The sequence below is a fragment of the Equus przewalskii genome, chromosome 1 (assembly GCF_037783145.1).
Source record: "Equus przewalskii isolate Varuska chromosome 1, EquPr2, whole genome shotgun sequence".
Classification (NCBI taxonomy): domain Eukaryota; kingdom Metazoa; phylum Chordata; class Mammalia; order Perissodactyla; family Equidae; genus Equus; species Equus przewalskii.
Window position 1 is genome coordinate 92,316,920 of NC_091831.1, and position 26,421 is coordinate 92,343,340.

At 38.6% G+C, this 26,421-nt stretch overlaps 1 protein-coding gene and 1 long non-coding RNA gene across 27 annotated transcripts in view; one reads left to right on the plus strand and one right to left on the minus strand.

Annotated features, from left to right (window-relative positions):
* CPEB1 (cytoplasmic polyadenylation element binding protein 1) overlaps nucleotides 1–26,421 on the plus strand; it is a 94,339-nt gene that overhangs the window by 12,809 nt on the left and 55,109 nt on the right. For 22 of the 26 annotated variants that reach the window (XM_070570394.1, XM_070570381.1, XM_070570406.1 and 19 more), the window contains exon 2: nucleotides 5,145–5,319. The exons of the other annotated variants lie outside the window; for them this stretch is intronic. In XM_070570394.1, coding sequence (XP_070426495.1) covers nucleotides 5,145–5,319 — 175 coding nt within the window. The remainder of the gene's footprint in view (nucleotides 1–5,144; nucleotides 5,320–26,421) is intronic. 26 annotated transcript variants of the gene reach the window in all.
* The window catches only part of LOC139075286 (uncharacterized), a 55,755-nt gene continuing 29,459 nt past the window's right edge, over nucleotides 126–26,421 (minus strand). The window contains exon 3 of the long non-coding RNA XR_011525520.1: nucleotides 126–2,743. This is a non-coding gene — a long non-coding RNA (uncharacterized lncRNA). The remainder of the gene's footprint in view (nucleotides 2,744–26,421) is intronic.

Here is a 26,421-nt window from a genome sequence, read left to right on the forward strand (position 1 = left end):
GTTGGCATTCATTTATGACAATTAAATATCCCCAGACCAGGATTTTGACCTCAAGGAACGGCCATCCTGTCACTATGTTGATCCCGGGTTGTGTGGTATCTGAAGGCAAGGCCAAGATTTCCAAATTAGGCAGTTCTCGATTTGTTCTATCATACAAATAATTATACAATTTTGGGTATACTTATACTCATTCCTTAACTAGCAAACATAGCTACATGGTGTAGATTCAGACTTTTAAAGAGTTATGAGTGATAGTTTCAAACCACAATTGGAAAAAAAACAAACTCCAGTTATGTGCTGAACAAGTAAATAAGCTTCTTGGTGAATTTGGCTGGGATGAATAAGTTGAAAGCATACTTCTGCGTAGCAATGATTTGATCAACTATATGGAATTGGGGGCATCTGTCACCAAGAAGTTATTTACTGAGCATATCCAGGCACTCTGTGTTTCTCATTACTACAAAGTCTGCAGAATAGCTGATGCTCCATTTTATACCTGAGGCAACCAAGGCCCAAAGAAGATACTTAAGTGGTGAACTTAGTATTTGTACTCCAAAGCCTGTGTTCTTCCTGCTGTGGAACAGTGAGTCCCGGCTTTGGGGAGGATTCTTCCCTTGTGGAAAAGGGGAGTGCTTTCTTCAGACTATAGTCCCTTCTCACTGCCGTTCCCCCTCCCAGTTGAAGATTATTGCTATAGGAAGCCACTGTTTCACGGTGGGAGTGTCCGCACCCCTCTGCTGAGAGGAGAAAAATGGAGATCTACTGTGAAATAGCTGGTGTTAGCAGAGATTCCTCATGAACCATTCTTTCTGACAGTAAGTATGTCTCACTAGGTTTTTGGGGGGGTTTTTTTTTTTTTTGAGGAAGATTAGCCCTGAGCTAACTGCTGCCAATCCTCCTCTTTTTGCTGAGGAATACTGGCCCTGAGCTAACATCCATGCCCATCTTCCTCTACTTTATATATGGGACGCCTACCACAGCATGGCTTTTGCCAAGCGGTGCCATGTCCACACCCATGATCCGAACTGGCAAACCCTGGGCTGCCGAGAACCGGAACGTGCGCACTTAACCATTGCGCCACTGGGCTGGCCCCTAGTATAACTAGTTTTATCCTGAGCCATTTTTTAGCTAGTAACAGGAAGAATTATGGTTTTTCTTTTCTAGAATTTCCAAGTAATTCCTCCTGTTGATCCATGATTCTTGTGTTAAAGTTTGTGTTCTCTTAGAAGTCTGATCTATCATAAAGCCTACTTTTCTGTGCATAGTAAAAGACCAAGTAAATTTCAAAAAAGAAAAAAAGAAAAAATGCTGCAGAGCCAGCCCTGATGGCCTAGTGGTTAAAGTTTGGTGCTCTTACTGCTTCAGCAGCCCAGGTTCCATTCCTGGTTGTGAAACTGTACCACTTGTCTGTCAGTAGCCATGCTGTGGTGGTGGCTCCCATAGAAAATCTAGAAGGACTTATAACTAGAATATACAACTATGTTCCGGGGCTTTGGGGAGAAAGAAAAAGAAGATTGGCAACAGATGTTAGCTCAGGGCAACTGTTTCCCAGCAAAAAAAAAAAAAAGCTGCAAATGATCTCACTTTATGGCAAAATATGCCAAAAATAACAGTAAAGCTATCAGGAAATAATGGCATAACCAAGGAAGAAAAACTATTTTTCCCTATGGTAAAACGTGGGTATGGTCTCAGACCTTTAAATTGATCAAAGATAGAATATACAGAGTAATGGACTTGTAAGTATAGGGGTGGATAGAAGGTTTCTGTTTTGAAGATGACAAACTATGAATTCATTTAACTTAGAGAGTTTAAAAGGATCACTATATTCTATAGTAGCTTCAGGTTGTAGGGAGTTCAGTTTGTATCATGTCTTTAGTCTTTTAATTAAGCTTTTTGAATCGAATGATTAGGAAGATTAGGCATGGAAGGGCCTGGAGTCTTCAAAGGAATAGTTGGCCTAGGCCTTTAGTACACTTTTCTCCTTTAATGAGCAAATAGATTCTTTTCTTCAAGGATCCCTGTGATGGCCTCTCACCCCTTGGTATATTACTAATGATGCTGCTGATAGCCAACACTCGTTTGTTCAGCACGTAATTATGTGCCAGGTACTGTGCTAAGCGTGTTACGTGTATTAATTCATAAAAAGCCCTATGAGATAGTAGTATTACTTTTATCCTTGTGTACGCATAAGGAAAGTGGTAGATTGTTCCCCATCTGACGTTGCTGGCTTTGATCTTTTTTTTCCTTTCAAATTGGGTACTCAGGGCAAACTGTTGGTACTTACTGATGTGATTAAGCAGTCTGGGGTATAAATTGAAGACTTCGTTTACCTTTGTTCTGCTTACACCGAGTCCTCTAGTCTCTGATTTGGTGTACTTGAGAGAAGGGGAGGAAGGGAGGCATTCCAGATATCACTTGCCTTGAGTTCAAAGGTTATGGTGTCTGTTCCTAGCAGGGTTGGGAGTGGGACAGAGTTGGCCAGGCATATTTCTAAATTGAGTTTTTTCAGGCTGCTTGAGATGATAAGGTTCTTAGACCTTCTGCTCCTCTCAGGGAAACAAGCTTCTCCCAGAAGGCCCCCGCGTCTTCATCTTTCTCCTAGACTACTATGGCACTTTGCTCTCTGGTTCTCCTGCCTCCCATTTTTCATATAGCTGCTTGTGGTCTCCTCCTGAGATTCGCATGCAGTTGTCATTTTGCCTTTCAGCGTGGCCAGGTCTGGAAATCCATATATATGGCACATCTGTTATAGTAAATAAAAATTAGGTTAATTTTTGTATATTAAGAGAGGGCTTTTAAAGTGTGGAAACCTCTGATGTAGAAGATAATTCTGTCTCCTTAACCTGGCATATGAGGCCTGCTTTTCCATCTGCTCTCCTCTCCTGTATCTAATGCTCCACCACACTGGGCCATTTTTAATAATGCCCCTCTGTTCTCTGTGTTCTTCAGACCTTCCTCTTACCCTCATTCCAGGCACATTCTCCTCCTCCTCAGCCTGGAGGACAGTGTATGTTTACAGCACGTTGTAGCTTGTGTTGTGGTGGTTTACAGCATGATCGGGTCTTAGTTCCCTTTCTAGACTCCAGCGGTTTCTTTTGGCTGAGTCTCTGTCTAATCTGTCTGCACTTAGGGTGCTCACCGTGGATGACAGACTAACGTTTATTAGGCAGTGAATGAACGAAGCATGTGGCCGTAAGATCTGCACATTGATTGTAAATGCTTGTGTCTTAGCTTTTGTGAAGTTGCCTTAGTGAAGTTGAGAATCATCTTAGAAATCTAAGTTGTGAAAAGGGCCTTGTGTCAGCGAATTTAACTGTTCTCGGTGGTGCCTCTCTGGAGAGCTTGGGAAAGGGACCTTGCAGGACTGTGTATTCTTGTCATCCTCGCGGCTTGCAAAGCGTACTTGTCTTTTCAAGAGCTTGAGAGTGATATGGGACTCAAGTTTGTACCTTTAAGGCCATCCTGCAGAGTTTATAAACTGTAAATGCTTCTGGTCATTCTCATGCTTACCTGGATTTTAACAGGTAAAACAAAGTGACAACAGGCTCTTTTGGTTTTGTTTTGAAGTGACCATCTCTAAGACCTTAGGTGCTAGTTTCTTTGCTTGGTCTGTTTCTTGTTTATTTTCTCCAAGGTACCTGGGAGTGATAGAACTTATTTCAGACTCCCCTTAGGAGATTCAGACTGTCAGCCAGTACTTCATTGCTTACTATGTCAGGCGTTGGACGTGGTGAGTGAGGGAAATGGAAGAGCCAAGAATGGTACCTAAATTTCCATCTAGGGCGCCTGGTGCATGGTGGTGGTACTCACTGAGATGGAGAACACCAAAGGGTTGCTTTTGTGTGGAGCTCAGTTCATGATTGCTTCTCTGGGGAGTGCTTTTTCATTCAGTAATGTCTCACATGAGTTGTATGTACTTTTCATGACCACATAGAATTGTATGACTTATTTAAACAATTCCCTGGGGTGGTGTTTGTACCACTCTTCATGCTTACCTTATCAGCTCCTGTAGTTGTATCTTCAGATGTAAAAATAGCAGCTGCCATATGCCAGGCACCATGCTAAGTGCCTATGTATTTCATCAAAAGATTGGTACATAGTCTTTTCCCATTTCACAAATGGGGAAACTGGGGCACAGAGGTTAAGTAACTGCCGATAAATGGCAAAACCAGACTTTTTTTTTTTTTAAGATTGGCACCTAAGCTAACACCTGTTGACAATCTTTTTTTTTCTTTTTCTCCCCAAATCCCCCCAGTACATAGTTGTATATTTTTTAGTTGTGAGTCCTTCTAGTTGTGGCATGTGGGACACCACCTCAGTGTGGCCTGATGAGTGGTGCCATGTCTGTGCCCAGGATCCGAACCAGCGAAACCCCAGGCCGCCAAAGTGGAGTGCGCAAACATAACCACTCGGCCACGGGGCCCGCCCCAGAACCAAACTTTTTTAAACAACTGTATTGAGATATAATTTACATAACCATAAAGTTCACCTTTCAATGTACAATTCAATGATTTTTAATGTATTTACTGAGTTTTGCAACCATCACCATAATCTAATTTTAGAATATTTTCATCATCTCAAAAAGAAACCTTGTACCCTTTAGCCACCACTGCCTAACCACCTTCCCCACTCTGCAGTTGAAGGCAGCTAATCTACTTTGGATTTGCCTGTTCTGGACATTTCGTGTAAATGGGCTCATATAATATGTGTTCTCTTATGACTGGCTTCTTTCACTTAGCATAATGTTTTTGAGGTTTATTCATGTTTTATCATGTATCAGTACTCATTCCTTTTTATTGCCAAATAATATTCTCTTGTATAGAAACACCCCAAGATTTGACCAGGTATGTCTGGTTCTAAGGCTCATGCTGCTACTGCCGTGCCATGCTAATTCCTATATGTGTCCCATTAGATTAGAAGCTTCTTGAGCCAATATCCTATATTTTGGTGTTTTTCCCTCTTACAGTTCTCTCAGGGTACCTTGCTTATGGTAAACACTTATTAACTGTTTTGATATATAGACAAGAAACCCAAGTCCTTGTTACTTTATCTAACTCATGGTGGTGGGTTGGGAGAAAGGGGTATGACGTCTCTATCATAAAGCCGTTGTAGAAAACCTAAATATGTCTTTTTTCTGTGTCCAGGAAGAAGAAGCGGGAAGGGTGAAAGACTGCTGGGACAGCCAGGAGGCACCTGCGCTCTCCACATGTAGCAATGCCAATATCTTTCGAAGGATAAATGCCATTTTGGATAATTCTCTGGATTTAAGTAGAGTCTGCACTACACCCATAAATCGAGGAATTCATGATCGTTTGCCAGGTGACTTAGATTTGAAAACTTAGATGCACCAGGCATGTGTACCGAGCTGTTTCTAGGCAGCTTCTTTGTGAAGCTGTGTGAAGAATGACCTTGAATTTCTGGCAACACTTGCCCCTTTTGTAGTTTACTTTGTGGATTGGGGCCCTCTTTGGGTGAAGACTGCCTCTGATTATAATACGGAAATCTATTTTGTGATACACAAGAATATTGGGTAAAAAGAATAGATAAAAAGTGACAGGATTGTTTAGATATAAAATTGTAATGTGAGTGCGTATGTAATTGTAGATTTTCTGGTAGCCACATTAACAAAGTTAAAGTGAAATTAACTTATTTTCTCTAACCCAGCATTTATGAAATATTGTGTCAACATATTATCGGTATAAAAACTATTAATGAGATATGCTTTTGTTAGGACCAAGACTTCAAAATCTGGTGTATATTTTACATGTACAGCACAACTCAATTTGAACTCACTACATTTCAAGTGCCTACTAGCCGCATGTGACTAGTGGCTACTGTATTGAGCAGTGCAGCTCTTGAATATTTTAATTGCTTTTAAACATGAGTGCGAAGTCAACAAACATTTGATTTTCCTGATACTTAGGATATTCCACGCAGTAGTGGAGGGAGAGGGCATCTCCTGACGACGCTACTTCACGAGGAGGCTTGGAGGTCCTTGACGGTGTTTCCATGGTCTTTTGTGGGAGTTGCGACATGTTATAAGAATGTTGATGGAATGTTTTTTGTTTGAGTTATTTTAAAAGAAAGTGAACATATTTTTAATTTTTTAAATGAACCTTGAAAAAATTTGGCAGCAATGGAGATTCTCAGAACGAGAACTGGTAATAGCTGTTTTTTAGTGATAAATTCTTTTATTTATTTTTTAACTTGGCCTTGGAAATAATTCCAGCAAGGCCGAAGGATTATGTGAATGTAACATAGCGGGATGTTCGAGAGAGAGGTTCGTTGTGAAGGGACTGACTTGTGGTAATTGTACAGTTTGTTTGTATTAAACTGTACTGGAGGGTAAATGAGAGAATGGCATGATGGAGAGAGGGCCACTGCGGGGGGGCGGGGGGGTCTTGTCTCTAACTTCCAAAGAAGTATTTATGTAATATTTTCTGTTAATTGTAGTAAGTCACGAGCTAACCCTGACTCTCCTTCAGCTTAGGCCAAGTTGAAAATTCAGAAGATCTGCTTGGTTCTACATACATGTTCTGTTTTTCTCCTTTGAGAAAATTTCATGAGTTATGTTCCAGTAACAGTGACAATCAGCAGTGGCTTAAATCTCACTGGGTTGCTTCAGACATGCTGGAAATTCTTATAGTTTTTAGCAAAGTATTTTTCAGTTAATGCTGGGTTGTTGAACTAAGACAAAGAACCCATGGTTAGTGAGAGAAGAGAAGCTTTGAGGGGTGTACGTTTGCAGTTGGCCAGGGAGCCCAGTCACCTTGCTGGTGAGATGCCAGGCTCTGCTGAAGGTGTTGCCATTGCACCCTGCCCAGGTGAGTGGCTGGCCAAACCACAAGGTATAGACTTCTTGGCCTCTTCAGATACTTCTCGGGGCACACATCCAAGAGTTATAGTGGGAAGAGTACCTCAAAGAGATAGGGAAACCTAGGTTCTCAGGTTGACCTTGGGCAGTGAGAGAGTAGACAGTGTTCTCAGCTGTGGAACAGAATGGGACCTGCCCCACCTGCCTCCCAGGGTTCTCTTGGGGCTCAGATGAGGAGGCAGTACTGCAGTTTTAAGGGACCTCAAGGGGTTGTAGAAAAGGTTCTAGTCAAGGTAGCTGGTGTTCTGTGCCTTTCACGTATACCTGGCCCCCACTGTATGGTCAGCTCTCTCCCCATCCCCGCCTGAGATGTCAGCTTGGGGCTGTGGGCCCCTGGTCTTGAGTGGGGAAGCAGGGCTGCCTGGCCTGCAGCAGAGAGCGCTTTACCAGGTTTCCCAGCAGGAAGTCCTGATAGACCAGGCCAGCAGAAAAGCCAGCCTGTGGTTAATGAGCAAGTCAACTTGGGAATGTATGTGTTTTCCATGAAGATCTTTAAGAAATAACCTGAATTTGTAGCTTCTTGTCAAAAGTGATTTTGTTACATGAGAAAATAATGAGAATTGTAAAAACTTAAGAGGAAGGTTGTTTATCACAGGTTGTAACTAGGAAAAATTTGGCAACAACAGAAAGTTAAGTAACCATACAGTGGAATGTTCTGCAGTCACAAAATATGATGTTTGTAGGAGACTACTTAATGACATAGAAAGTATCTGAAAGGAGAAAGCAAAGTACAAAACAGTATGGCCTTAAGAGTGTGTGTGTGTGTGTGTATATATTTTCAGAAAAAGACTGCAATGATAGACAAATGTAACAGTAAAGCTGTTATGGGTAATTTTTTTCTGTGTGCTTTTCCCCACTAGTCTACTATAACAAATGTAAAAACAACTTTTTGAAAAATGGTATATTCCTACCACAGTGTTTCACATTACTGTTTTCATTTTGCATAGATCACATTTAATTTTAGACGACTTGTTTCATGTGGGTGTACCTAACTTCGCGGTAGTTATGCACCATTTATTTTTTCATTAGAACAGATGTTTGGGTTAAGTCACTTGCAAGGCTGTATGCCAGCTGTGACAAAATATTTCATTGCAGGGTGTGCAGAGAGTGGTAACAGAGCTGCATACTCAATTGATAAGGTATTATTGGAAAAGTGCTGTGACATGGTCAAGGATGGAGGGATTGTATTGGTTAGGGAACTAGGAAACACTTTAGATGAAACAGCATTTGAAATAGACTTTGAAAAAGAGAAAGCCATTTCATGTAACTGGATGTTGAGTAGATTTTTTTTTTTTTTTTTTTACACTGTTGTTTGGAATTGGCCATTAGGGTCCAAAATTGAGAGTAAAGTGACCTGTGGTGCAATGAGAGTCCTCAACATTTGGGGCCAGATACCTCCCTGGGGGCTTAAAAGGCCACAGAGCTGTCTCTGCTACTAGCAACATTACCTCAGCCTTGCCCTGGTCTGTACGAGAAGACCACATGGGAAGGGTAGCGTTTAAAATGACTCCCTCCCCTCTCAGTGGACAGTAGGGTGAGATGCTGCTTCCTCTGTCAGCCAAGCAAGGGGAGTGTTTTCCAAGAGAAGCATTTGTATAGATTGAGGGTGCTTCCAAGAAAGAAGTCATTCTTAGTCACTTGTTAGGCAGCACACTTACTCTCTGTACTTGACTGAGTAGAGATGAAACAGAGACTGAGAGAGGATATGGGGCAGGGAGGGAGAGCGGCTGGAGCTGTCTGAATTCCTGCCAGTTGACACTCAGGAAAGTTGTGACTTCTGTGCTTTAGGAGGGCTCTACAGAAGACCTGAGCTTTTTGGCTGGTATCCCAAGAAGGCCCTTGTTGCGTGAGGACTGGTAGGAGCTGAGATGAGGCTGGAAGGTCAGGCCACAGCAGGGTCCTCCTGCCCAAGCAGCTGTGCAATGGGGATGCACACACTCCTCGTGAGAGGGATGCCTGCCACCCAGAGGGCCCTTTCCACACTCCCTAGTCCCTTAAGCCATAATCTGTTGATCTCTGTGGGGAAGGGAGGAAATGGGCTATAAATGGACATGTGATTAAAGCATGAAGGAACTGAGTTTTAAGAGTTTTTTTATTTTTTTTACTTTTGTTTTGAGGAAGATTAGCTCTGCGCTAACTGCTGTCAATCCTCCTCTTTTTGCTGAGGAAGACTGGCCGTGAGCTAACATCCGTACCCATCTTCCTCCACTTTATACGTGGGACGCCTACCACAGCATGGCTTGCCAAGCGGTGCCATGTCCGCACCCGGGATCCGAACTGGTGAACCCCAGGCCCCCGAAGCAGAACCTGCGAACTTAACCGCTGCACCACCAGGCCGGCCCCTGAACTGAGTTTTTATTAAGAGTGTCTGTAAAAGTGCGAAAATTGGTTAAGATATCATTCAGGGACATCTCAGCTACTGGATGGATAGACAGTGTACTAACTTGTCCAAAAAGCTGTTTTGAAACAAAGTTTAATACATTCAGTCCCAGCTAACAGGAGGCAGTTGAAATTACTCTCAGGAAGTCTTGTTTCTCACAAAATAAATTGTTGTAGAAGATTAATATATGGCTTTAACAGTTAAATGATAAAAATTTAACTGTTTATTAAAGTATGACATGCATACAGGAAAGTGTACAAATGATGAGCATGCAGATTCAAGAAATTTTCGCATACTGACGTGTCTTGTATATCTGTCCATATATAGAGGCAGGACACCAGAAGCCCCCTTGCAGTCCTACTCTAAGTAATGAAGGGTAACCACCATACTGACTTTTAATTGTAAAAATTAGTTTTGCCTGTTTTTGAACTTGCATAAATAGAGTCATAAATATGTACTTTTTAGCTATGAGATTCATCCATATTGCAACCAGTGGTGGTGGATCTTTCATTCTAATTGCCGTACAGTATTCTGTTGTATGAATATACCAGTACTTATTCATTCTACTGTTAATAGGCATTTGGGGCCAGTAAGAATAGTGCTGCCATAAACGTGTCTTTTGATGAACTTATTTCTATTGGTCATACTCCTGGGAGAGAGAGGTACATGTGTATTAAGCTTTAATAGATGATGCTAAACAATTTCACCACTTTACACTTGTGGCAGTGTAGGATGGTTTGAGTTGTTCCACGTCCTCACCAGCATATTGATTTTGTCTTTTTCATTTCGGCCATTTTGGTGATTGTGTAATGCTATCTTTATTGTGGGTCTTTTTTGTTTTTTGTTTTTTTTAAAGATTTTATTTTTTTCCTTTTTCTCCCTAAAGCCCCCCAGTACATAGTTGTATATTCTTCGTTGTGGGTCCTTCTAGTTGTGGCATGTGGGACGCTGCCTCAGCGTGGTTTGATGAGCAGTGCCATGTCCACGCCCAGGATTCGAACCAACGAAACACTGGGCCGCCTGCAGCAGAGCGCGCGAACTTAACCACTTGGCCACGGGGCCAGCCCCTGTTTTTTGGGTTTTTTTGAGGAAGGTTAGCCCTGAGCTAACATTCGTGCCCATCTTCCTCTTCTTTATATCTGGGATGCCTGCCACAGCATGGCTTGATAAGCAGTGCGTAGGTCCATGCCCAGAATCCGAACCAGTGAATCCTGGGCCACCGAAGCAGAATGCATGAACTTAACCGCTGCACCATTGGGCTGACCCTCTATTGTGGTTTTAATTCTCATTTCCCTTATGACCAATGAAGTTGAGTACCTTTTCGTATGCTTATTGACCTTTGGATATCCTCTTTCCAGAAGTGCCTCTTAAAGTCTAATATTCATTTTTCTTTAGGGTTACCTGCCTTTTTCCTGTTTACTTGTAGCAGGTCTTTATATGTTCTGCATATGAGTTCTTTGTCTGATATAGGTAATAAAAATATTTTCTCCAAATCTGTGGCTTGCCTTTATACTCTTAATTGGTATTTTTTAAATAACAGAAAATTTAAATTTTAATGAAGTCCAGTTTATCGACTTCCATTAAGGTTAATGCTTTGTGTTCTGTTTCAGAAATGTTTGCCTATTCCAAGGTCATGAAGATATTCTAGGTTTCATTTAAAAAACTTTGTTTTACCTTTCACACTTAACTTGCAACCTATCTTGGATTTAATTTTGTATGTGGTATAAGGTAGAAGGTCAAGATCCATTTTGTTTCATGTGGATAGACAGTTGACCCAGTGCCATTTTGGGGGGAAAAAACCCTTTTTCATTGCACTGCTGTGTCACCTTTCTGATAAATCAGGCATCCTTAGTCTGTGTGCAGTATAGATATCTGTTTCTGGAAACTGTTTTCTTCCACTGATCTATTTTTAGTCCTAGTGTCTTAATTACTAGGCCTTTATAATACGTTGTCGTATTTGGTAGTGAAGTCCAGTAGCTTTGTCTTTCATGATTCCTGATTTTTCTTGGATTTTTCCATTTCCATAAAAATCCTAGATTCAGCTTATCAGCATCCTCTCCCCCCCTTGCCAACTCTGCTGGGATTTTTGTTTGGGGTTGCATTGAATCTATGAATCGAGCTGTGGAGAATTGATTTGTTGACAGCAAATATTCCAATTCATGAAGCTGCTGTATCCTTTTGTTTATCAGGTCGTCTTAATTTTTCTCAATGTTTTGTAGACATCTTGGATATCCTTTTTTAGGTTTATTCCTCATTCTTGATAGGTTTCTAATGCTATGGTAAATGATAAATTTTTGGTGTCATTTTCTGTTTGCCTGCTGCAGCCTGATAGTCTTCTCTGATGGGGCTGTAGAGCTGGATATACTGGTTTCAAACATTTGGGTTCCTCTTAATGGGCGAATTTGAGTTCATGGTATTCTGTCTTCTAAATATTCTGTATATTTGGGCTGCGACTGGTTTTATTTGCTTTTGTTAATCTGTGTGGTTTTTGGAGGGTATATGGAGAGATGTAGATTTAGGCAGCTGCCAGTTTCCTGTAGGAACCAGGAAGTCTGATCTTGCTGATCTTGTTTGAAAAAAATACGTGTGTTACACACACGTATCTTGGCAAAATACACACCCAAAAAAGCATTACTATAAAATACTGACAATGTACATACCTATTAGAATATCTAAAATTAAGGTGACTGACTTTACCAATAATTGACAAGAATGTGGAAGATCTGGAACTTTCATAAACTGCTAGTAGGAATGCAAAATGGTACAGCCATTTGGAAAACAGTTGGGTAGATTCTTAAAGGGTTAAACATTTACTTACCATATGAGCCAGCAATTCCAATCTTAAGAAATTTTTTTAAATAAACTTTTGTTTTAGAATAGTTCTTGATTTATGGAAAAGTTACAGAGAGTTCTTGTATATTCCACACCCAGTTTCTCCTATTGTAGCCTCTTACATTAGTATGGTGAATCTGTCACAAATAATGAACCAGTTTTGATACTAAGTGCATATTTTATTTGGATTTCCTTAGTTTTTGCCTAATGTCCTTTTTCTGTGCTGAGATCTTATTCACGATACCATATGACGTTTAGCCACCCTGTCTCTTCAGGCTCTTCTAGACTGTGCCAGTTTCTCAGACTTTCTTCATTTTTGAGGACCTTGACAGCTTTGAGGAATACTAGTCACACTCAGGAGAAGTGAAAACATATGTCCATACACAGACTTGTACACAAATGTTCATAGCCTCTTTGTTTGTGATAGTCAAAAGCTGGAGACAACCCAGATGTCCATCAACGGTGAATGGATAAACAAATTACGGTATGTCCATACAAAAGAGTGCTATTTATTGATGCATGCTACAGCATGGATGAGTCTCAGGATAATTATACTCAGTGAAAGAAGCCTGACAAAAAAGAATATATACTATATAATTCCATTTACATAGAGTTATAGAAAATGCAAACTAATTTGTAGTGACAGAAAGCAAATCCATAGTTTTCTAGGGAAAGGGGCACAGGGGTAGAGGGGAGGAATTACAGAGGGGTGTGAGGAAACTTTTGGGAATGGTGGATCTATGTGTTATCCTGATTGTGGTGATGGTTTCGTGGATGTAACATGTTGAAACATACCAAAATTCACACTTTAAGTATGTGAAGTTTATTATATGTCAGTTAAGCTTCAGTAGAACTGTCAGCATTTTAAAAATAGCAGTTGTCTCTGAATGGTGGAATTTAAATTTGTTTTGCTTTTGTAGAATCTTTTTACTCTTAAATATTTGATAATAGAGGAAAGAGCAGAAAATTAGTTATTCCTGTGTATCTACCCATCTTTACCAAATGTTAAGATTTTGACGTGTTTGATTCAGACCTTTATAAGGGCAGCATAAAAAATCAAATAAAAATTTTGTCTTTGTCTATTCTCTTCTCCCTACTCTCTCTCCTGGAGATAACTCTTCTAAAGTTTGTAAATTTCCTTTATACTTTTATGTGTGTCTGTAAATATTGTTCTGTGTTTTAACTTTTTATGTAAATAAAACATACATTCAGGAAAGAGCACAACTAAGTGTGCAACAAGGTGAATTATCACAAAGTACATTCGTAACCAAAGCTCAAATCAGGAAGCAGAATTTTACCAGCACCTAAGACCCTTCCTTAGAGCTCCTCCTAAATGTCGTATTTTAAAACTTTACATCAATATTTAGTAGAACGTATATCATCTTATATTTGCTTTTTCCCCATGTATCATTATATTTACAGTGTGTCCATATGGATATTTTTAAGTCAAATCAGTATATTTTAATTGCTGTATAGCAACATTTTACATAAATATATACAGTATTTAATCCTCTGCTGGTAAATGTTGAGGTATATTCTAGTTTTTTGCTGTTATAGACAGTATTTTCGTGAACATCCTTGTTTATATCTCCTTGTGTGCATGTAAGAAGAATTTCTTCGGCATATGTGTACTTGGAGGTGAAGTGCAGAGTGATGGGTATACGTCTTAAACTTTGTTACTGACTTTGTTTTCAAAGTGAATTTGTAAATTTACACTCTTGCCAGGATTTCATGAGAGTCTTTCTCCACATCTTTGTAGATTCTAGGTATTGTCATACTTCAAAATTTCAGTCAACCTGGGTGTAAAGTTTGTTTTTGTTTATATTATAAAATATGTTCTGCATGTAGCATATATGATTTGGCATCAACCCAGAAAAGGTCTCTAGAATTGTGCCCCAGGGTTCTTTTCCTTTACGCTGTTCTGTCTGGTGTGTTTCTTGAGATTCCATTATATAATTAAAATCATTCAGATGAAATCATTCAGGGAATGTGGTTCTGCTACATAGCAGAATTGTTAAGCAGGATACTAAATTGAGTATTCTCTGCCTAGAAAAACCCTACTCTTCTTCGAGATTGGTTTGGTTATCACTTCTGAAAACTTTTTTTTCACATTTTCCTAACATGTTCTATAGTCTGTCTGGGTTTATTAGATGAAGCAAGATCATTCTTGGCTCTTCCAGATTTTCCATTGACCCCCTTTGTGGTGGTATAAATGTAAACATATATGCAGTAGTTCCCTCATCCACAGGAGATATGTTCTAAGACCACCAGTGCATGCCTGAAACTGCGACTAGTACTGAATGAACCCTATTATGATATGTACTGTGTTTTTTCCCTATACATACAGACCTGTGATAAAGTTTAATAAATTTGGCACAGTAAGAAATTAACAGTAATAAAATAGGATAATTATAACAGTATATTGTAATAAAAGTTACGTGAGTGCAAACCTATTCTTAAATCTGTGTACCCGTCCCTCACTTGCAGTAAATGGTGTGGTGTCGCTCGTTCCATGGGGTCCCTTGCTGAAGTCTTTGTGCAGACTCAGTGCTTTCTGATGCAACACGTTGCTGTCAGTCGGAACACTTCTATTTGTCTTCATCCCACGATTTTAATGCCTTTTCCATCTTAACTAAGCACGTATCATGCACTGTGGCCATAACTTGTGCAGTTTGAGGTCTGGCAGCAAAACCAGCACTGGTTTCTTTTTCCTTCTTACAATTTCATGGATAAAAGATTCGTTCTTACTGTAGATCTTAGCAGCCTTAGCATGCAGTTCTTTTTCTTCCTTATTGAGAACTTTCACCTTTTCACTTAAAGGAATCACTCTGTGGCTTCTCTTTGTCATATCTGGATTGCCAGCATTAATACTCTTGCACTTTTGGGCAATTATTCAGTAAAATAAGGGTTACTTGAACACAAGCACTGTGATACCATGACAGTCAATCTGATAACCGAGACAGCTGCTAAGTGACTAGCGAGAGGGTAACATATATAGTGTGGATACCCTGGACCAAAGGGGTGATTCACATCCCAGATGGGATGGAGCAGGAGGGCCTGAGATTTCATCATGCTACTCAGAATGGCATTCAATTTAAAACTTACAAGTTGTTTCTTTCTGGAATTTTGCGCTTAATTGTTTTGAACTGTGGTTGCCACAGGTAACTGGAACTGCAAAAAGTGAAACCGCGGATAAGCGGGGACTACTGTATTTTTAAGATGGAGAGGATAAGGTATAGTTTTGAAAAATCATATTCAGTTTGCCCATAAACCTACGCAAAGTAAAATGTGGGCTCCGGATGCAGATCGCTGGAGAGTGAATCCTGGCTGTGCTGCTTACTTGCTCCACCGTGGCCAAGTCTCTCAGATAAAGTTTCCTGAACTGTAACACGCGAGTACTAATAGTACCCATTTATAGAATTTCGTGAAGTTGAATATGATGTGTGTGTTGCATGCCGAGAATAATTCCCATAACTGCAGTTACTCAGTGAATGGTGGTAGTGATAGTGATGGTATGGGTACCTGAAGAATGCAGTTGTGGGAGCATTGCTGGAGTCAGGTATTTTTAAAAGTTGAACTACTGGTTTCTGGTTTAGACTGAGAGTCTCTTGAGTCAAGGACTAGGTCTTAAATAGGCCTGGGTTCCTGATCCTCAGTACTGGTCTGGCACATGGCGGTATCATTACACAACTGCTTAGTGAATCCGTCCTCACAAACTGGGTGCCTGAGCTGAAAAAGGCCCTAATTTCATGTTCAGGTAAGTTCTGCTGCCCTCACGTTCAATGTTGGTAACATCTAGGAGTTTTTCTTTTTTTATTGTGGTAAAATAAAATTTACCATCTTAAACGTTTCTAAGTGTTCAGTTCATGGTATTAAATACATTCACGTTGTTGTGCAGCCGTCACCATCTTGCATCCCCCTCACTCTTCTCATCTTGTAAAACTGAAACTCTACACCTATTAAGCAATAACTCCCCATTCTCCTCTCCCTGCAGCCTTGGCAGTCACATTATACTTTGTCTTTATGATTTTGACTACTATAAGTACCTCACCTAAGTGGAATCCTAGAGTATTTGTCTTTTTGTGACTGGCTTCTTTCAGTTAGCATAATGTCCTCAAGGTTTATCCATGTTGTAGCATATTGCAGAGTTCCCTTCCTTTTTGAGGCTGAATAATAATCTGTTGTGTGTATATAGTATATACCACAGTTTGCTCATCCATTCGTCCATCGGTGGAAACTTGAGTTGCTTCCACATTTTAGCTATTGTGAATAACGCTGCTATGAATACGGGTGTGCAAATACTTCTGCAAGACCCTGCTTTCATTCTTTTGGGTCTATATCCAGAGGTGGAATTGCTGAATCACATGGTAATTCTATTTTCAATTTCTTGAGGAACCACCATTCTGTTTTCACAGCGGCCATACCACTTTACATTCCCACCAGCAGTGCACAAGGGTTCTCCACACCTGCACCCCACACTTGTTTTCTGGGTTTTTTGATAGTAGCCGTTATAATGGGTGTGAGGTGGTATCTCATAATTTTGATTTCCATTTCCCTAATGATTAGTGATGTTAAGCATCTTCCCACGTGCTTATGGGCCATTTGTACATCTTCTTTGGAGAAATGTCTATTCAAGTCCTTTGCCCATTTTTGAATTGGGTGGTTTGTTTTTTTGTTGTTGTGGAGTTTTAGAAGTTCCCTGGATATTCTGGATATTAAGCCCTTATCAGATGTATTATTTGCAAGTATTTTCTCCCATTCTGTGGCTTGCCTTTTTACTCTGTGGATTGTGGCTTTTGATGTACAAAATTCAGAAATTTTCATGAAGTCCAATTTGATATTTTTCTTTTGATACTTGTGCCTTTGGTGTCATATCCAGGAAATCATTGCCAAATCCAATGTTGTAAAGCTTTTGTCCTATATTTTCTTCTAAGAGTTTTATGTCTTAGATTTAGGTCCTTGATTCATTTTGAGTTAATTTTTGTATATGGTGTTGGGTAAGGGTCTAACTTAATTCTTTTGCATGTGAATATCCAGTTTTCCAAGCACTATTTGTTGAAAAGATGTTCTTTCCACATTGAATGGTCTTGGCACCCTTATAAAAAATCATTTGACCATGTATGTCAGGGTTTATTTTTGGGCTCTCTGTTCTATTCCACTGGTCTGTATGTCTGTCTTTATTCCAGTACCACACTGTTTTGATTACTGTAGGCTTGTAGTAAGTTTTAAAATCCGGAAATGTGAGTCTTTCCATTTCGTTCTTCTTTTTCAAGATTGTTTTGGCTTTTGGAGTTGCTTGAGATTCCATATGAATTTTAGAATGGGTTTTTCTATTTCTGCAAGAAATGTCATTGGGATTTTGAAAGAGGTTGAATTGAATCTGTAGATAGCTTTGGGTAGTATTGACATTTTAACAATATTAAGTCTGCCAGTCCATGAACATGGAATGTGTTTCCATTTATTTATGTCATCTTTAATTTCTTTCAGCAGTGTTCTCTAGTTTTCATTGTACAAGTCTGTCATCTCTGTGGTTAATTCCTAAGTATTTTATTCTTTTTGATGGTATTGTAAATGGAATTGTTTTTATAATTTTCTTTTCAGATTGTTCATTGTTTGAACAGATTTATTGCATTGTATATAAATGCCATTGATCTTTGTGTATTGACTTTATATCTGCTACTTTGCTGAATTCATTTATGCTAACAGCGTTGTTTTGTGGAGTCTTTAGATTTTTCTACATATAAGATCATATCCTTCATGAACAGATAATTTTATTTCCTCCTTTCCAACTTGGATGCCTTTTCTCCCTTTTTTTGCCTAACTGATCTGGCTGGAACTTCCAATACTGTTGAATAGAAGTGGTGAAAGCAGGAATTTCTTTGCCTTGTTCCTGATCTTAGAAGAAAAGCTTTCAGTCTTTCACCATTGACTGTAAGGTTTGCTGTGGGTTTTTCCTGTATAGCTTTTATGTGGAGGTAGTTTCCTTCTATTCCTATTTTGAGTAATTTTATCATGAAAGGGTATTGAATTTTATCAAGTGCTTTTTCTCCATCTGTTGAGATGATCATGGGGTTTTTTCCTTTATTATTTTGATGTGCTATCTTACGTTGATGTTTTTGTATGTTAAATCATCTTTGCATTCCAGGAATAAATGCAACTTGTCATGGTGTATAATCCTTTTAATGTGCTGCTGAATTCTGTTTGGTATTTTTTGAGCATTTTTTTTTCATCAATGTACATAAAGGATATTGGTCTCTGGGTTTCTTTTTCTTGTAGTGTCATTGTCTGGTATCAGGATTATGCTGGTTTTATAGAATGAGTTGGGAAGTGTTCTCTCCTCTTCAGTTTTTGGAAGAGTTTGAGAAGGGCTGGTGTTAGTTCTTCTTTAAATGTTTGGTAGAATTCACCAGTGAAGCCCTCGGTTCTAGGTCTCTTGTTTGTTGGGAGATTTTTGATTACTGATGCAAGCTCCTTACTAGTTATAGGTCTGTTCCTTTGTGATTTAGTTTTGGTAGTGTTTGTGTTTCTAGGAATTTATCCATTTCATCTAGATTATCCAATTTTTTGGTGCACAGTTGTTCATAATACTCTTAAAAATCCTTTTTATTTCTGTAGAATAAGTAGTAGTGTTCCCACCTTCATTATTGATTTTAGTAAATTGTCTTCTTTTTCTCTCAGACCATCTAGCTGAAGATTTGTCAATTTTGTTGACCTTTTCAAAGAAACAATTTTGGTTTCATTGATTTTTCTGTATTGTTTTTCTATTCTGTTTTATCTCTAATCTGGATTATTTCCTTGCTTCTGCTAGCTTTGAGTTTAGTTTGTTCTTTTTTCTGGTTCCTTGAGTTGTAAAGTTAGATTGTTGATTTGAGATCTTTGTTGTTTTTTAATGTGAGCATTTGTAGCTATAAATTTCCCTCTTAGCACCACTTTCACTGTGTCCTATAAGTTTTGGTATGTTGTGTTTTCATTTTCATTTGTCTCTAAGTATTTTCTAATCTCCCTTGTGATCTCTTCTTTGATCCATTGGTTGGTTGGAACTTCCACAGTTTTGTGAATGTTCCAGTTTTACTTTTGTTAAACTCCATCCTGTTGTGGTCAGAGAAAATATTTTGTGTGATATTTTTATATCTATTGAGACTTAATTTGTGGCCTAAAATATGGTCTGTCCTAGAAAATGTCCCATGTGCACTGGCGGAAAATGTGTATTCCTTCTTGGATAGAACATTCTGTATATGACGGTTAGATCTCGCTGGTTTATTGCCTTAAGCCCTGTATTTCCTTATTTAAATATCTTCTGTCTGGTGGTTCTGTTATTGTGAGTGGGGTACTCAAGTCTCCACTTATTCTTGGAGATCTGTCTGTTTCTCTCCTCAATTCTGTCAGTTTTTGCTTGACATATTTTGATGATCTGTCGTTGGGTATGTAAATGTTCTAATTTTTATATCTTCTTGCTATATTGAACCTTTTATTAATATATAATGTCCTCTCTTGTAACCTCCTTTGGCTTAAAATCTATTTTGTCTGATGTTGTTAGAGCCACCCCTGCTCTCTTTTTGGTTATTCTTTGCATGGAATATCTTTTTCTGTCCTTGCGCTTTCAACCTGTTTATGTCTTTGAATCTCAAGTGAGTCTCTCATAGATGGCATAAAGATGAGGTCATATGTTTCTATCTGTTCTCCAGTCAAAAGACAGAGATTGGGAGAGTTTAATCCATTTAAATTTAATGTAATTACTGATAAGGAGGGACTTACTTCTGTCATTGTGCTATTTGTTTTCTATGTACTCTGTAGCTTTTTGTCTCTCATTTTCTACTTTGTCGTCTTTTGTGTTCAGTAGATTTTTTTTTTGTAGTGAAATATTTAAATTCCTCTCTCAACTCTGTTTTGTGTGTGTTCTATAGCTATTTTCTTATGGTTACCATGATGATTACATTTGACATCTTAAAGTTATAACATTCTAACTTGAATTTATACCAGCTTACCTTCAGTAACATACAAAAACTCTGCTCCTTTACAGATCTCTCCCACTCCTTTCAGATGTTGTCACAAAATTCTATCATTATACGTTGTGTGCCCCCAAACATAAACTAATAATTCTTTTAAATGCATTGGCCTCCTAAATTACGTAGAAAACCAGATTTGGAGTTACAGATGAAAGTTACAGCAATACTACTTTTTACACTGATTTTTTTTTTCCATTAAATCATGTAGAAAACAAAGTACAGTTACCATTGTTACAATACTGGCTCTTATAATTGCTCATGTATTTACCTTTTTGAGACCTTTATTTCTCCTTACAGCTTTGGGGTATTGTCTGGTGTCCTTTCATTTTGCTCTGCATGATTCCCTTGAACATTTTTTCCAGGTCATGTCTGATGGTCACAAACTTCTTTAGCCTTTGTTTATCTGGAAATTTCTTAATTTATCCCTAACTTTTGAAGTTTTACAGCATATGCGATTCTTTGTTGACTTTTTTTTTCCTCTTAGCACTTAGAACATATTGGCCCACACTTTTCTGGTCTCAAAAGTTTCTGCCAATCATATTATTGAAGATCCCTTGTATGTGATGATTTACCTCTCTCTGTTGCTTTCAAGATTCTCTCTCTTTTGAAATTTTGATTATAATGTGTTTTGGTGTGGATCTCTTTAAGTTCATCTTTCTTGGAGTTTTTTGAGCTTCTTTGATGTTTATATTCATTTTCATCAAATTTCAGAGGTTTTCAGCCATTGCTTCTTTGAATATTCTGTCTGCCTCTTTCTCTCTTCTCCTGGGACTCCCGTGATGCATATGTTAGTCTACTTTATGGTGCCCCACAAATCCCTGAGAACCAGTTGGCTTTTCTTAAATCTTTTTTTCTTTCTGTTCTTTGGCCTCAATAATTTCCATTGTCCTATCTTCCAGTTCACTGATTCTTCCTTTGAATCCCTCTAGTGAAATTTTCATTTCAGTTATTGCACTTTTCTGCTCCAGAATTTTTTTGGTTTCTTTTTAGACGTTTTATCTCTTTATTGACATTTCCATTTTATTCACTTTGTTTTCTTGACTTACTCCACATCTTTCTTTGGTTCTTTGAGCATCTTTAAGACCATTGTTTTAAGGTCTTTGTGTAGCATATCTCCCATTGGGTCTTTTTGAGGGAAAGTTTCTGTTTTGTTTTTTTTTTTCCTTTGAATGGGCCATACTTCTATGTTTCTTTGTATTGTGATTTTTTTTTTTTTGGTCAAACACTGGATATTTATGATGTAGTGTCTCTGGAAAACAGATTCTCCTCCTTCCCACGCTTTGCTGTTTTTGTTATTGTTTTTGCTTTTTGTGTTTTTTGGTGGTTGTAGGCTGTCTCAGCCTGAGGGGTACACTTAGGTGTCTTCTCAGGACTTTTCTGAGCATTTCGCTGGGCATGTGCAGTCACTTTCTAATTTTTCCTGTATATGCAGTTGTTTTAGAATGTCCTAGTGTTTAATGCCTGGCTCCTGTAAGGGGAAAAAAAAAATGGAGGGTGGGAGAAATGACACCAGCCCTTGAAATCCTTTGGAAGCTACTCAGCTGGAGGGGGAGGGGCTAGGACTTGCAAGGATGGGGGGGGTGTCCACCAATGGCTGCCTGCCTCTTTGTCTGCACCTCTACGATCACAAGCAGCAGTTGGTGATCAGAGCGCATATTTGGATCCTTGTTCCCACTCTGACTCACAAACTATATGCAAGCTTCTCCAGAGATGTGCACAGCTGGTGGCTGAGGGTGAGGCATGGGTAGCTGCCACTGTGCTGAGAGCTGGAATTGACTGAAATTAACAGTTTACCTTCCAAGCCTTTCCCTGGAGTCACAGGTCTCCCTAGACCCCAGAGTTCTGAAATAATTATGTCAGACAGATTCTGCTAGTACGGTTGTTGTCTGGATGGAGGGAGACATTCCTAGTGCTTACTACTGCTCCATCTTCCCAGAATCCTCCTAACATCTAGGATTTTAGTTGTAGTTTTGTATTTATGTGTACACAACCATCTCTTACTTAGACTTTAGTAATTTTTACTGGTTTCTTAGATTACCATTTTTTTTTTGTTACATTTTTGGACTCATTTGCTTGACCCTTGTAAATTAAGTGTAACATGTATACACAGGAAATTGTTAAAACTGTTGTAAACTCTAAGATTATACGGTAAACACCCACATAACCACTACCTAGGTCAAGAAACAGAACATTACCAGCATCCCAAAAGTTCCTGGTATTTTCTGTAATGATCACATCTACCTTTCTCCAGATATAGCTGTTATCTTTCTATGCTTTTCTCTGTATATTTCACCCTCATGCATATATGCCTAAAAAATATTTAAAATTTTAACTTTATCCCATACTGTGTTCTTTTATGGTGGGCTTGCTCATGAAATTCATCCATGTTGTATACAAATTGTAGTTTATTAAAATTGATGGCTGTATACAGTGTCATGAAGTATCTCAGTTTATTGATTCTGATGTTCAACATTTGGGTTGTTTCTGGTTTTTGGCTCTTAAACAATGGTGCTGTAAACATTTTTGGAATCCTGGTACACAAATTTTCCAATACCTAGGTGTAAATATCTTCAAGATTAGTAGATAATGCCAAAGTTTTCCCTAGGAGGTTGTACGAGTTTGCTTTCCCATCAGCAGGATATGTCAGTGCCAGCTTCTTCACATCCTGACCAGCTGTTGATACTGCCGCTCTTCTTCATGTAGCTGTGGTTGTGGAGTGGAGTGATACCTCATTATGGCTTTAATTTTGTATCTTCCTGGTTTCTACTGAGGTTCGGGATTTTCAGATCTTTACTGGCCATTTTGAATATTATTCCGCAGTGTGCTTATGCAGTTCTTTTGTGCTTTTTTCAGTTGGGTGAATCAGATTTGTAGGCATTATTTATTCTGGAGCAATCCTTTGTTGCATATATGCATTGCTAATATCTCCTACGTTCTGGCTTGTTTTAGTCTTTTTTTTTTTTTTTTTTTTTTTTGAGGAAGTTTAGCCCTGAGCTAACATCTGTTGCCAATCCTCCTCTTTTTGCTGAGGAAGACTGGCCCTGAGCTAACATCCATGCCCATCTTCCTCTAGTTTATATGGGGAACGCCTGCCACTGCATGGCTTTATGAGTGGTGTGTAGATCCAAACCCGTGAACCAAGGGGCACTGAAGCAGAGTGCACAAACTATGCCACTATGGCACGGGCCTGCGTCACCGCCTCCCGCCCCCACCCGCCCTGCTCCCTCTCCCCCATTTCTTTTTAAAGTGGAACAACTTGGGGTTTTTTGTTTTTTTACACTGTTAGTCTTTTACCTTTTCCCTTGTTGAAAACTGCAGATCTTTTTGTCTGTTGAGATGGAAACTCCTCCAGGCACTTGGAAGAATCTACCTTAAAGACAATTGTGATTCCTCCTTTCGTTGAAAAGTTGAAAGAAGAGCAACTGGGCGAGCTCCTGTTTTAGTCTTCTAATGTTGTCTTGACGAACATAAGTTCTTAATTTTAAAGGAAGTTCCAATTTATTAATCTTTTTCTTTTCGAGTTTTTTTTTTAAAGATTGGCACCTGAGCTAACAACTGTTGACAATCTCTCTTTTTTTTTAATTGCTTTTTCTCCCCAAATCCCCCCAGTACATAGTTGTATATTTTAGTTGTGGGTCCTTCTAGTTGTGGCATGTGGGACACCACCTCAGCATGGCCTGACGAACGGTGCCAGGTCTGTGCCCAGGATCTGAACCGGTGAAACCCTGGGCTGTTGAAGCAGAGCACGGGAACTTAACCACTCAGGGCCAGCCCTGATCTTTTTCTTTACAGTTAGTATTTTCATGCCAAACTTGAGAAATCTTTGTCTTTTTTGAGGAAATGAAGATATTTCTTGTGTTGCCTTTAAGAAGCTGTGTCTCGGTTGATTTTTGGGTAATATTGTAAATGGAATTATTTAAAATTTTTTATTTCCTAGTTGTTTGCTAGTAGAAAGAAAAGCTTTTTGTATATTGGTATTGTATTCAGTGACTTTGCTGGATTTACTTATAAATACTAATAGTTTACTTATAGATTCTTATGGATTTTTTATGTACACAAACATGTCTGCAAATTATGAATGTTTTGTTCTTCATTTCCAATCCTTCTACATTTTTTTCACTGTGATTTATTTCACTAGCTTAGATTACACAGTAGAGTGTTGAATAGAAGTGATAATAACAAGCATCTGTGTCTTGTTTCCAGGCTTGTGGGAAGGGATTATAGGAATGGAAGTGTTCAGCATTTCACCATTAAGTGTCAACTGAAGTTTCTGAAATATTCTTTATCTGATTAAGGAAATTCATTTCTTTTTAGAATTTGCTGAGAAAGTGTTTTTTTTTCTTTTTTAGATCATGATGGACGTTAAATTATTTGAATTTTTTCTGCATCTCTTGATTTGACTTTTCTCATTTGTTCTATAAATGTGGGGGTAACACTCAGAAAAGAATACCAAAGTAAAACCAACTTGGTCGTAGTATATTTTGTTTAGTATATTGCTGGATTTGGTTGGCAAATGTTGTCTTTAGGATTTTTGTATCCACGCGCATAAGAGATTAGCTTGTAATTTTCCTTCCTGAAACTATCCTTCGTATCAAAGTTGTGCTAGCCTCTCGAAACAAAGTGGGGAGTTCCTTTTTTCCTGTTCTTTAGAAGAGTTTGTATAAAATTTATAGTGTTCTTCCTTGAATTTTGGTCTAATTTACTGGTGAAGCCTCCTGGGCCTGAAGTATTTTCTGTTTGTTTTTTAAGATTGGCAACAGATGTTAGCTCAGGTGCCAATCTTTTTTTTTTTTCCCTTCTTCTTCTCCCCAAAGACCCCCAGTGCATAGTTGTATATTCTACTTGTAGGTCTCTCTGGTTGAGCTGTGTGAGATGCCGCCTCAGCATGGCCTGACGAGCAATGCGCTGTCCGCCGCGCCCAGGATCCAAACCAGAGAAACCTCGGGCCGCCGAAGCAGAGCATGCGAACTTAACCACTCGGCCACGGGGCCGTCTGTTTTGTGTTTTGAGAGACAGTTTTAAATTATGGATTCAGTTTCTTTAATAGAAAATTATTCGTACTTTCTTTTAAGAATTCATTGGCATAAATCTATATATAATAGCCTCTTAATGTTTTAGAATTACTTATATTATTTTTTCATTTTTTTCTTTATTGAGGTGTAATTGACATACATTATGTCAGCTTCAAGCATACAACATAATGGTATTTGCATATATTGTGAGATGATTTATTTCTTGTTTTTCTTGTCTGACTTATTTCACTTAGCATAATGCCCTCTGGATCCATCCAGGTTGTCACAAATGGCAAAATTTCATTTGTTTTTATGGCTGAGTGACATTCCATTGTACATATGTACACACTGTTTTCTGTATCCATTCATCCACCCATCAGCGCTCAGGTTGCTCCCATGTCTTGGCTGTTGTAAATAATGCTGCAGTGAATATGGGGGTGCAGAGGTTTTTTTTTGAGTCAGTGTTTTCATTTTCTTCAGATAAATGCCCAAAAGTCAAATTGCTGGGTCATATGATAGTTCTATTTTTAATTTTTTGAGGAACCTTCATACTATTTTCCATAGTGGATGCACCATTTACATTCACGCTAACAGTACACAAGGGTTCCCTTTTCCCCACATCCTCACCAACACTTGTTATTTCTTGTCTTTTTGATAATAGCTGTTCTAAGAGGTGTGAGGTGATATCTCCTTGTGGTTTTGATTTGCATTTCCCTGATGATTAGTGATGTCGGGCACCTTTTCATGTACCTGTTGGCCATCTGTACATCATCTTTGGAAAAATGTCTATTCAGATTTTCTGCCCATTTTTTGATCAGGTTGTTTGGTTTTTTTGCTATTGAGTTGTATGAGTTCTTTATATATTTTTGGTTATATATATTTAAATTCCTTATCAGATATTTGCCAATATTTTTTCCCATTTAGTAGGTTGCCTTTTCATTTTGTTGATGGTAGAATTACTGACATTCTTGACACTGGTAATTTGTGCTTTTTTCCTTTGTCAGATTTATTAATTTTTTTACAGATAAATTTTTGGCTTTGAGTTTTTTCCTCCCACTCTGTTATACTTTGCTTTTTTGTCATTGATTTTTTTTCTTTTCTTCTGTTCCTTCTTTTGGTTTTAATTGACTGTTCTTTTCCTAACTTTTTGAAATGGAGGTGCTTAGATCATTTTTTTAGGTAAAATTTATAGACAAATATCCATCATTTAAAAATGTACAATTTAGTGATGTTAGTGTATTCACAAAATTGTGAAACCATCACCACTATCTAATTCCAGAACGTTTTCATCACCCCCAAAAGAAAACTTGTACCCAT